Raw genomic sequence first — 11,421 nt, forward strand, 5'->3', positions numbered from 1 at the left:
CCCAACTAAATTCAACCTAACTCCTCCCAACCCAACTCCTCCCAACCCAACTCCCTGAGCTCAGCTCAATCCAATTTGGCCCAATCCAACCCAACCCAACTCAGCTTGACTCAATTCACCCCAATTTGACCCAACTCAACTCAACCCAACCCAGCTCCTCCCAACCCAACTCAATCTAACCCAACCCAACTCGACCCAAGCAAACCCAACCCAACCCAGGCCCATGTTTGCAGCAAGGATGCAACACCACACACCAAACCCAAGCCCCCTCCCCAGAACCTTCTACCCTGCCAACCTCCCCAAGCTCACAACCTCCTTCTCAGCCCCCTGGCATCCCGTGGCCCCTGGCACATCCCAAAATCAGGGAGCTGCCCAATTGCAGAGGTGTGAGTGAAGCTCCTGGAGGGATGAAAGGGTTGTGGCAGCATGGTGTAGGCTGGGCTGCTGCAAGGCAAATGGGACGCTGTGGGGGGGTGTTGGTGGAGGTGGGGGGGATGTCCCCCAGCCCTCCTTGCCCACACCCCTGTGGGTAGCAGGATCTTTCACCCTCACCCAGCAAGGCTAAGCCCAGAAGATGGGGATGGAGGCACAGAGGATGCTCGCAGTGGTGCCCAGGAGGGAGCGATCAGCCACGGGCATGGTGAGTCTGTTCTCAGCCTGGTGGTGGCAGAGGAAGGAAAATGAGGCAAAAGCAGCAGGAAGCTGCACCCCAAGTCTTCATCAAGGGAGGGTGGGGGTGTGTTTGCACCCCCAGGGCACTGCCAGGTGCCTCACAGAGTTGGAATGGACCTTTAAGATCACCCAGTCCAGCCTCCAACCCCAGCACGGACACCTAACCCTGTCCCCAAGTGCCAGGGCCACAGGTTTCTGGAACCCCTCCAGGGATGGGCACTCCACCACCTCCCTGGGCAGTCTGTGCCAATCCCTGACCACATTTGCAGCCAAGAAATTGTTCCTCATCTCCAAACTAATTCTCCCCTGGAGCAACTTTTCCACTGATCCTATCACTTGTTACTAGGAAACCAACCCCCACCTGGCCCCAGCCTCTCTTCAGGGAGCTGCAGAGGTCAATGAGGTCTCCCCTCAGGCTCCTTTTCCCCAGGCTGAACAAGCCCAGGTCCCTCAGCTGCTCCTCCCCAGCCCTGTTCTCCACAGCCTTCACCCCATGCCCCATCCTGCTCCCGTCACCAGTTCTCACCTGCCGCCGCTGGAAGCTCTCAGCGATGGTGTCCAGCCCTGGGATGTTGTCCTTGTCCAGAGGGGTGATGTAGCAGGAGTGCTGGAGCTGGGATCTGTAGCTGGCCAGCAGCTGTTTGCAGACAGATCCCCATCACCCTGATCCCATCACCCTGATCCCACCCCCAGCCCTGCCCCCACCACGTCCCCACTTACGTTCCTGTAGTCGTAGATGACCGTGGCAGGGTTCCCATCCCCACTGTCCAGGTAGAAAGTGGCCACGTCCTCATCCCAGGCTGCTCCTCCCCACAGCCCCAGCCGCAGCACCTGGGGAGCATGGGGAGGGCAACTCACTGCCTGGGGCAGCCCTGCCCTGGAGGGTGAAAGTGGATCCCACTTGGGACCAGAGGGGCCAGGTCCGAAGCCTGGTACGGACTGGAGTTAACTCCAGTTGGTGGTTGGGCACCGCTGGTGTGCCCAGGGCTCAATGCTGGCACCAGCTCTGTTCAGTATCTTGGTCAGTGGTCCAGAGGAGGGCACCAAAGCAGCCTCAGGCACTTTGCAGGTGACACCAAGTCGGGTGGCAGTGTTGATGTGCTGGAGGGTTGGAGGCTCTACAGAGGAATCAGCAGCAGCAGTGCAGGGTTTGACTCCCTGGACTGGGCACCACGGAGGCCACAGCTTGAGTGCTGGGTTCAGTTTTGGGCTCCTCACTCCAAGAAGGATGTTGAGGGGTTGGAGCAGGTCCAGAGGAGGGCAGGGAAGCTGGGGAAGGGTCTGGAGAACAGGGCTGGGGAGGAGCAGCTGAGGGAGCTGAGGGGGGAGGGATTGGTCTGCAGAAGAGGAGGCTGAGAGGAGACCTCATTGCTCTGTGCAGCTCCCCAGAGGAGGCTGCAGCCAGCTGGGGGCTGGGCTCTGCTCCCAAGGAACAAAGGGCAGGAGAAGAGGAAATGTCCTCAGGTTGCCCCAGGGCAGGTTCAGCTTGGCCATGAGGAACAATTTCTGCCCCTCGGAGGTTGTCCAGGCCTGGCCCAGGCTGCCCAGGGCCAGTGATGGAGTCCTCACCCCTGGAGGGGTTTGAGTGCCCTGGAGCTGTGGTGCTGAGCGCCAGGGTTTGGCAGTGGAGTTGTTGGTGTTGAGTTAAGGCCTGGGCAGCCTCAAAGCTCTTTTCCAACCCATCCCACCCCAGGGTCCCCCTCCCTGCCCTCACTCACAGCCTCAGCCTGCGCCTGGTCCGCGCGCAGCCACATCAGCAGGGCACCGGCGATGATCACCACCAGCAGCACCACCACCACCACCGCCATCAGCAGGCACCTGAGGTGGTGGCAGCTGAGCAGCTTGCGGGGCAGGCAGCAGAGCAGCCGCGGGACGAAGCAGAGAGCCTTCTTCAGGCAGGAGCAGCCGGGGCAGCGCGGGCACTTGCAGCAGCCAGGCAGGCAGCACTTGGCGCAGCAGCTGGTGCAGGGCAGGCAGCACTTGGCACAGCAGCTGGCGCAGGGCAGGCAGCACTTGGTGCAGGGCAGGCAGCAGCAGCCTGGCTTGCAGCAGCCGGTGCCACAGCAGCCCTTGTCTGGTTCCTGCGGGCGTGGGATGGGTGGAAAACCAGGATGAGAAGGAAGGGATGCAGGAGGCATCCTCAGCTCCCACCTTCCTCCTCCCCGAGCTCCCAGGGGTTCTTCCTCCATCCCTCCTTCACTGGTGCCCCCCTGGACCAGCTGGGCTTAAGCCCTGTGCTGAATGTTGCTGCTGGGCACCCCCAGTGTGGCTGCTGCAGCTCACAGAGACTCACCAAAGGCTCTTCAACCACCACTTGCTTCTCCATTACTGCCTCCTTCTCCTCCTCCTCCTCCCAGCCTGGGCTGCCTGGCAGCTGCTGGTCCTGTGGGTTTTATACTGGGCTGCAGGGGTGGGGAACTGGGTGGCCCTTTGTGAGTGGGCTCCTGGCACTGGGGTGCAGTCAGGCGTGGGTGTGGGAGCCACTCCACCTGTGTTTGTCCATCTCCTTCTCCAGGGCTGCATTCCCTTGGGAACCTGCTGGTCGAGAGGCTCTGAGGACTCTTGTCCCCAAGCGTGGGGACCTCTCCCAGGGTCCGGAGCGAGGTGTTGGAGCCAAAACAAACCCTCCTGCCAGGGCTGGAGCTGCCCTCTGAGGTGGAGCATCCGGCCACGGGCATGGGCAAGGAGAGACCTGGCTCTGTACCCACGTCCCTTGGGCAACTTGGGCACCTGGAGCTGCTGCAGGGGGGCAAAGTGCAAGCAGAAGATCAAAGCTCTCTCACAGACCGCAAGGTTGGGGTGGCAGTGAGGTCACCACGGAGTGGGGACATGTCCCTGGGCCGTGGCCAGCCCGTGGGTGCTGCACAGCATTGGCCCTGGGGGTGCTTTGGCACCGTGAGGGCTCAAGCTGTTGGCACTGGGACTTTCCAGGCTGCCCGTGGTGAGGCTTTGCTTGGGTGGTGCAAGCAGCAGGGCAGGGTGACACTGCTGTGCCTTGGTCTTGCCTGGACCTGTGGTTGGACTCAGGCTGGCATCTCCTCAGCCACCCCTGGGTCCTCTCCTTGACCCTTTGGACCCCAGAGAGTTGCAGCTGGGGGTGAGGGTGCAGGTGTGCACTCTGCCACCTCCTGTGCCAAGGTGTCAAGGAGCATGGCAGACCCTCAAGTGGTTCCTGGCTGTTTGCTCTCCACCACCATGTGCAGAAGAGGGCTGTGGGTACCCTCAGCACCTTCCCAGGCTGTGCACACCCTCCTTGACCCAGCTTCTTGCCAGGGTGGCACTGGCTCATGGCATTTCGGGGTGCAGAGATGCCAACCCCGTGGTGACAGGTGCCAAGGGGCATTTTTCCCCCCCTGTTCCCAGCAAAGCATCAGCTCTCTCCTGGAGCTGTGACCCTTCCTTAGTGTCCTTGGTGGTGGTGACAGGGACAGCCCTGAGTTAACAGGCAGGGAAAGGTGAGGTCCTGCTGCCCAGCGCTGCTGGCACCCTGGGTGGGTCCTCCTGGGGTCTCTCCCAGCCCCATTCTCTGGTGCAGTGCTTGAGTGTGCCCTGCCCTGGGTGCTCCTGGCTGCTTTGGGGAAGGGGAGCTGGAGCTGCTGGGGCTGTGTCAAGGATGGGGGGGGCCTGGAGCAAGTGGATCGTGGTGGTTGTGGATGTCCTTCTCTCATCACCAGGGACGAGATCTTCCTCTGCCCCCCCGTGCATGAGGAGGGGATGGGGATGGAGAACCTCTCCGAGAGGAGTGGCTGCTCCTTGGCTGGGCTGAGTGGTCCTGGCAGTGGGCAAAGTGATGGACAGAGTCACAGAATGGAGTGGTTTGGGTTGGAAGAGACCTTGCAGAGCATGGAGCCAGCACTGCCCCTGGGCAGCACCAACCCCTGGCACTCAGCACCACAGCTCCAGGGCTCCCAAACCCCTCCAGGGGTGAGGACTCCATCACTGCCCTGGGCAGCCTGGGCCAGGCCTGGACAACCTTAGAGGGGAAGAAATTGTTCCTTGTGGCCAAGCTGAACCTGCCCTGGGGCAACCTGAGGACATTTCCTCTTCTCCTGGCCCTTGTTCCTTGGGAGCAGAGCCCAACCCCAGCTGGCTCCTGCCTCCTTTTAGGGAGCTGCACAGAGCAATGAGGTCTCCCTCAGCCTCCTCTTCTCCAGACCAAACCCCTCCCAGCTCCCTCAGCTGCTCCTCCCCAGCCCTGTTCTCCAGACCCTTCCCCAGCTTCCCTGCCCTCCTCTGGACCTGCTCCAACCCCTCAATGTCCTGCTTGGAGTGAGGAGCCCCAAACTGACCCCAATATTCGAGGTGCACCTCTCCATGCCAGACACTACAGGGTGACATCCCTGGGGCAAGGATGCCACCTATCCCTGGCAGCTTGGGGAGGGCCATTTGGCTCGCACAGAGGGAGTGAGAGGAGCAGACAGAAGCTGAATCCCAAAGCAAATCCCACTGGATTTATTGTTGCAAGTGCCCTGGCAGAGCCACGGTGCCAAGCTGCTTGCTGGGTGGCTTCTCCTGGGCAGCTCCTGGGCCACGAGCAGGACAAGGCTGGGGAGGGGGAGAGGTGCCCAAGGCAAGACAAGAGCATGGGCACATGCCCATCTGGCTGGCCCCAGCCCCACTGCTAAGCCCAGTAGACAGGGACAGTGCTGCAGAGGATGTTCATGGTGGTGCCCAGGATGGAGCGGTCAGCCAAGGGGGTGGCATTGCCCCCAGTCCCCTCCAGCTCAGCCTGCAGGAGAGGAAAACCAAGGTTGGCAGCCTCCCCTCCAGGGGAAGCCCAGCAAGCCCACCCTGAGAGCCCAGGATGCAGGAGCTGGGCTCGTGGGTGTTAAGCAAGGTGGGCATCCAAGGAAGGTGGGCATCTAAGCAAGGGTGGGTGTCTAAACAGAGAGGGCATCTAAGCAAGGGGGGCATCTCAGCAAGGAGGATATCTCAGCAAGGTGGGCATCTGAGCAAGGAGAGTGTCTAAGCAAGGGAGGCATCTAATCAAGGGGGGCATCTGAGCAAGGAGGGCATCTGAACAAGGAGGGCATCTGAGCAAGGTGGGCATCTAATCAAGGTGGGCATCTGAACAAGGTGGGTATCTAATCAAGGAGGGCATCTAATCAAGGTGGGCATCTAATCAAGGAGGGCATCTCAGCAAGGAGGATATCTCAGCAAGGTGGGCATCTGAGCAAGGAGGGCACCTCAACAAGGAGGACACCAGAGCAAGGTGGGCACCAGAGCAAGCGGTGGGCAGTCACCTGCCGGCGCCGGAAGGTGTCGGTGACGCTGTCCAGCCCCGGGATGCTGTCGCCGTCCAGGCGGGTAACGTAGCAGGCCTGGTGCCGCCAGGACCTGTAGCCCACCAGCAGCTGCGAGCAGACACAGCTGGGTCAGCTCAGCCTTGCCCCGGGGCTGCCACCCCCTCGCTCTGCCCTCTCACCTTGCTGTAGTCGTAGACCACCATGGCAGAGGCGTTGAGCCCATCGGGCACTGCCAGCGTCCCTGTCCGCTCCCTCCGGCTCATGGAGAGGCGCTGGGGGGGTCCTTCGCCGCCCAGCCCCTGGGTGGTCATCTGCAGGACCTGCCGAGTGCGGGCGGGTCAGGGAGCCGCAAACATCCACCTCCAGAGCTGGGGGCACCCTGCTGCCCTCCCTGCCACCATCCAGCCCCTTCCCAAGCCCGTCTCCAGAGCCGGTGGCACCGCGGTGCCCTCCCTGGTGCCTCCTCACCGTCTCGGTGTGGGTCTCGGTGATGTGCAGCCCCAGCAGCAGGAAGGCGACGATGACCACCAGGTGGATCAGCACCACCACCACGGCGAGCAGCAGGCACTTGAGCTGGTGGGGGAGGATGCCAGGCGGGTGGGGGGTGGCCGTGTACCTCTGTGGGACACATGGGAGCGAGCACCCAGCTGAGCAGCTGGCATGGGGCTGAGCACCTGCTGCCTCGCCCAGCCCCACGCCAACTGCCCAGGCTGGGTGCTCCTTACCGGAGGTGCCTCCTCCAGCAGTGCCTCTTTGGTGCTGCCATCCATCTTGCCCTCCTCCCTCGACGAGTGCCTCCTGTCTGTCTGCCAGCAGGAGCTAAGGGCATTTATAGGGTCCTGGGTGGGTGGCAGGAGGCTGATGCCACCTCAGCTGCCAAGGTGCCACTTGTGCTCTGTTTGCTGAGCCTGGAGAGGAGCCGAGGAGGGGGAAATGAAACCTCTGAGGGCTTTTTCCCAGCAGGGTGGAGAGGTGCCAAGGCAAACAGCGGGCACCACTCTCCACACCCAGCTGTGGGCTCTGCTCAAGGAGCCAGCACCCTCAGCATGCATCCCCGGGGGTCCTTGTTGCCCGAGGTGTGGCAGCTGTGCCATCCCCCCACCCCCAGCGTGAAGCAAGAGCTGGCTGGGCTCATTGTTGGCTGGGAACGCCGTGCCAGGGACGGGATGGACGGATGGGACTGATGCCCAGAGCCTCCTGCCAGGCCAGGCTGGGAGCTGGCGAGGGCAGCACTGCAGCAACGGACAGCGGGGGTGAAGCAACGGGGGTGGGAGAGACGTGGGTGGCATCACTTCTGCAGCTGGGTAACCTTCCTCTCACCCCACGCCGGTGCCCCCCTACAGCACCCCACAGCCTGTGGGCACCTTCCCTGGCGAGCAGCTGCGCTGCCGCACGCCCAGCGGCGCGGGCACGGGGCCGCTCGGGCTGTCACTCAGCTGCATCCCTGCCTCCATCCCTCCCTCCCATCCCTCCCATCCCTCCCTCCTTCCCGCAGCACAGGACCACGATGTGCTGCAGAGCAGCCGCTGGGGCCCTGGCAGCCTCAGCTGCCACCAGCTCGTCCCCTCCGCGCTGAAACCTCCTGGCAAGGAGAAGAGGAGAAGGAGAGGAGAGGAAAAGGCTTCGCTGGAGCCGCTGGGACCAGCTCCGGGCGGGCAAGAGCAGAGCTAGGCCAGAGCGATGGAGCTGCAGCCTGGAAGGAGGCTGCCATGGGGTCAGCTTTCTGCTCTCCTCCTCCTCCTCTTCCTCACCTTGGCCTGTTTCTGGCTGCCAGCTGAGGGGCGGAGGCCCCCGCGGCCACCTCCCTGCCCCCCAAGCTGCTCCTGCACCCGGGACACTGCGTTTTGCGTGGACTCCAAGGCTGTGCCCAGGAACCTGCCCCCCGAGGTCATCTCGCTGTGAGTGCCCAGGCGCTGGCATGGGGAGGGGGCCAGGGATGAGGACGGGCAGCAGGTCACGTCCCCAGGGTGCAGGGCTGGCAGGGTGGCTGCCCCGGGGTGCCAGGGGCAACCTCTTTCTTTGTGCTGCATGGTGTGGGGGGGTGGGTAACGTGTGGCAGGGTGGGGTACGGGCAGGCAGGGGTCTGCTGGAGGGCGGGGAGAGGGGAGGAGGGGACTAGGGGACACCAAGGGCTGGTCCCTGTGCCCTGCAGTGGTGACAGGGGACTGGGGACACCCAAGGGCTGGTCCCTGTGCCCTGCAGTGGTGACAGGGGACTGGGGACACCCAAGGGCTGGTCCCTGTGCCCTGCAGTGGTGGCACACACAGCCATCCATCAGCGAGGGCTGCAGTGACCTTGGGGACCAGAGCCCCAAGGGGACAGGGCTGGTGGATCCCTGGGGACACAGGGGGGCACTGGACTGGTGCGTGGTGGCATCCTGTGTGCCAGGCATCATGTGTGATGCCCGTGTCCCCACATGTACCCAGGCCACCGGTGCCGCAGGGTGCGGGCATCTTGTGGGGTGGGTGCCAGCTCCAGGGGCTGCTCAGTCCCTTGCCTGCTCTGTGCCAACCCCCAGCAGGCAGAACTGCTGACGGGGTCGCTGTCTGCCTGCCCAGCGCCCCGAGTGGGCACTGGCGTGGCATGCAGCAGGTGCCAGCGGGGAGGAGGGGCAGAGGGGTGGCACAGCCCTGAGGCTGGGTCTCGCTGGCAGGACGCTGGTGAACGCAGCCTTCACCGAGATCCGAGAGGCAGCCTTCGCCCACATCCCCTCCCTGCAGTTCCTGTACGTGCCCTGTGCCAGCAGCTGGCATCCCAGTGCCCCCCTCTCCATCCTACACAACCATCCTGGTCCCCATCGCATCCATCCTCCCCGAACATCCTGGTGCCCTCCATGTCCAGCCTGCCCGTGCCTCCTGTGCCCACCCTGCCCAACCTCCTGGTGTCCTCCGTGTCTGTTTTGCTCAATTATCCTCATTTCCTTCTGCCCCACCCTCCTGGTGCCCTCTGTCCATCTTGCCCAACTATCCTGGTGTCCCCTGCACCTGTCCTGCCTGCCTCTCCCAGTGCCCCTGTGCCCAACCTGCTTGACTCTCCCAGTGCCCCCTGTGCCCATCCTTCCTGACCATCCTGCTGCCCCCATGCCCATCCTGCCTGACTCTACCAGTGCCCCCTGTGCCCACCCTGCCCACCCTGACACCTCTCCCCTCTCTTTGCAGCCTTCTCAACTCCAACAAGTTCTCACTGATCGGGGACAATGCCTTTGCTGGCCTCTCACATCTCCAGTACCTGTGCGTGGCATGGGGATGGGGGGCATGGGGGTGACCCCAGGGAGGGCATGGGGAGGGTGTGGGTATGTGCCAGGGCCCTGTGCCCTTGCTGTGGCTGTGTCACCATCTCCTCCTGCCCCAGGTTCATCGAGAACAATGACATCCAGGCTCTCTCCAAGGGCACTTTCCGTGGCCTCAAGTCCCTGACCCATCTGTGAGTACCTGGGGAGGGGTCCCACATTCCCTGGGGGCACAGGGATGGTTCTTGCCCCCTCACCACCTCCTGCCACCCCCCACAACGCCTCTTGTCCCACAGCTCCTTGGCCAACAACAACCTGCAGACCCTGCCCCGGGACCTCTTCAAGCCGTTGGACATCCTGAGCGACCTGTAAGGCTGGAGGGGCACCAGGGACACCTCCCAGGGCTGGGCACGGGGTGACGTCCCCAGGACACCGTGCTGGGCACAGGGTGGCATGCTGGTGCCCGGGGCTCAGGTGGGGATGCTCTGCTCGTTCTGGGCTGGGTGCTGGGGTGGTGACTCGGGGATGTCCCCGGCAGGGACCTGCGGGGCAACACGCTGGCCTGCGACTGCAAGATCAAGTGGCTGGTGGAGTGGCTGGAGAGCACCAACACCACGGTCCCTGCCACCTTCTGCAGCAGCCCCGGGCAGTTCGAGGGCCAGCGGATCCGGGACCTGGCACTCAGCGACTTCCAGTGCATCACCACGGGTAAGGGACCCCCTGCCAGCCCATCGACCTCCCGCTGGTTGGCTCCAGCTCCTCACCAGCCGCCTGTCCCCCTCCAGACTTCGTAGTGCACCAGGTCCTGCCCTTCCAGTCGGTGTCGGCAGAGCCCTTCACCTATGCCAGCGACCTGTACGTCGCCCTGGCACAGCCCGGTGCCAGCAGCTGCACCATCCTCAAGTGGGACTACGTGGAGCGCAAGCTGCGCGACTTCGACCGCATCCCCGGTGAGACAACGGCGTGGCGGGGTGGGGGGTGGGGGGTGGGCGACCGCCGCGGGGGGGCGGTGCCAGCCTGACGGTGCCCTGCCCGGCAGCTCACTCGGCAGTGCACTGCAAGCCGATCGTGGCGCAGGAGCAGCTGTACGTGGTGGTGGCGCAGCTCTTCGGCGGCTCCTACATCTACCGCTGGGACACGGCCGTGGACAAGTTCATCAAGATCCAGGACATCGACAGCCAGAAGACTCGCAAGCCCAACGACGTGGAGGCCTTCCAGATCGAGGGGGACTGGTACTTCGTCATCGCCGACAGCTCCAAGGCAGGCTCCACCAGCCTCTACCGCCTCAACCAGAACGGCTTCTACTCCCACCAAGCCCTCCACGCCTGGCACCGCGACACCGACGTGGAGTACGTGGAGAACGAGGGCAAGCCGAGGCTGATCATCTCCAGCAGCTCCCAGGCGCCTGTCATCTACCAGTGGAGCCGGGCACAGAAGCAGTTCGTGGCGCAGGGGGAGGTGGGGGAGGTGCTGGACGTGCAGATGGTGAAGCACTTCAGGGCCCGGCGGGAGCAGTTCCTCTGCCTCAGCCGCTACATCGGCGACTCGAAGGTGCTGCGCTGGGAGGGGCAGCAGCGCTTCGTGGAGGTGCAGACGCTGCCGTCCCGCGGCTCCATGGTGATGCAGCCCTTCGCGGTGGGGCAGCGGCAGTACCTGGCGCTGGGCAGCGACTTCTCCTTCACCCACGTGTACCTGTGGGAAGAGGAGAAGCAGAAGTTCGTCAAGTTCCAGGAGCTGTCGGTGCAGGCGCCGCGGGCGTTCCGCTACGTGCCCGCCGCCGACGTCCAGCTCCTGCTGGCTCCCAGCTTCAAAGCCAACACCTTGGTCTACCGGCACGTGGTGGTGGACCTCAGCCTGTGAGTGGGGGGTGGCAGAGCCCAGGCTGCTCCCTCCCTGCCTCACTCCCCACCCCCACGCCAAGGTCGCTCATGTGCCCACCAGCCCCTTCGTCCTGCCTGCAGCTCCCTGGGCGCAGCCCCAGTGCCACCCCGCAGTCACCCACCCTTCAAATGGCCTTCTGGGCAGCACCCAGCCCCCACAGCCCCACTGCCAGGGGCTCAGCTGGACCCCAGGAATCCCAGTTCTGCCCCCCCCCGCCCCAGTACTCCCAGTTTCCCCATTGCAGCACCTGCAGCCACCTGCCCAGCACCCAGTGGGATGCAGGCAAGAAGGTGAAACACCCTTGGGTGCTGGCTCTGTGGCACTGGCTGGGCTGGCAGGGGGCCAGGGTGGTGTCTCTGCCCACTGGAGCTGGAGGCTGGTGGCAGGGAGTCT

General features: G+C 63.8%; 2 protein-coding genes across 2 annotated transcripts; one reads left to right on the forward strand and one right to left on the reverse strand.

Annotated features, from left to right (window-relative positions):
• Window positions 1-361: 361 nt before the first annotated feature.
• On the reverse strand, window positions 362-7,094 carry SFTPC (surfactant protein C). Its single transcript, XM_064175503.1, has 11 exons — window positions 6,644-7,094; window positions 6,387-6,536; window positions 6,098-6,238; window positions 5,916-6,026; window positions 5,309-5,401; window positions 2,966-3,055; window positions 2,391-2,753; window positions 1,393-1,503; window positions 1,199-1,309; window positions 553-657; window positions 362-444 (listed from the first exon to the last, which is right to left on the reverse strand). Exons 1-10 carry the CDS (start codon window positions 6,686-6,688, stop codon window positions 562-564), a joined length of 1,311 nt encoding a protein of 436 aa, XP_064031573.1. The 5' UTR covers window positions 6,689-7,094; the 3' UTR covers window positions 362-444; window positions 553-561.
• A 41-nt stretch (window positions 7,095-7,135) lies between these two features.
• On the forward strand, window positions 7,136-11,105 carry LGI3 (leucine rich repeat LGI family member 3). Its single transcript, XM_064175631.1, has 9 exons — window positions 7,136-7,222; window positions 7,414-7,816; window positions 8,572-8,643; window positions 9,077-9,148; window positions 9,270-9,341; window positions 9,444-9,515; window positions 9,686-9,855; window positions 9,933-10,097; window positions 10,187-11,105. Exons 2-9 carry the CDS (start codon window positions 7,599-7,601, stop codon window positions 11,005-11,007), a joined length of 1,662 nt encoding a protein of 553 aa, XP_064031701.1. The 5' UTR covers window positions 7,136-7,222; window positions 7,414-7,598; the 3' UTR covers window positions 11,008-11,105.
• Window positions 11,106-11,421: the final 316 nt, after the last annotated feature.

The sequence above is a fragment of the Pogoniulus pusillus genome, chromosome 42 (assembly GCF_015220805.1).
Source record: "Pogoniulus pusillus isolate bPogPus1 chromosome 42, bPogPus1.pri, whole genome shotgun sequence".
NCBI classification, from domain to species: domain Eukaryota; kingdom Metazoa; phylum Chordata; class Aves; order Piciformes; family Lybiidae; genus Pogoniulus; species Pogoniulus pusillus.

What these genes read in the sequence shown, in the direction of transcription:
- SFTPC (XM_064175503.1), bottom strand. Translation starts at nt 6,688, where the DNA reads ATGGATGGCAGCACCAAAGAGGCACTGCTGGAGGAGGCACCTCCG. An exon ending in ACCAGGCGCAGGCTGAGGCT is followed by an intron (nt 1,504 to 2,390) that starts GTGAGTGAGGGC and finishes CATGCTCCCCAG; the next exon opens with GTGCTGCGGCTGGGGCTGTG. An exon ending in AGAGCTTCCAGCGGCGGCAG is followed by an intron (nt 658 to 1,198) that starts GTGAGAACTGGT and finishes TGCCACCACCAG; the next exon opens with GCTGAGAACAGACTCACCAT.
- LGI3 (XM_064175631.1), top strand. Translation starts at nt 7,599, where the DNA reads ATGGAGCTGCAGCCTGGAAGGAGGCTGCCATGGGGTCAGCTTTCTGCT. An exon ending in CCCCCCGAGGTCATCTCGCT is followed by an intron (nt 7,817 to 8,571) that starts GTGAGTGCCCAG and finishes TCTCGCTGGCAG; the next exon opens with GACGCTGGTGAACGCAGCCT. An exon ending in ATCCCCTCCCTGCAGTTCCT is followed by an intron (nt 8,644 to 9,076) that starts GTACGTGCCCTG and finishes CTCTCTTTGCAG; the next exon opens with CCTTCTCAACTCCAACAAGT.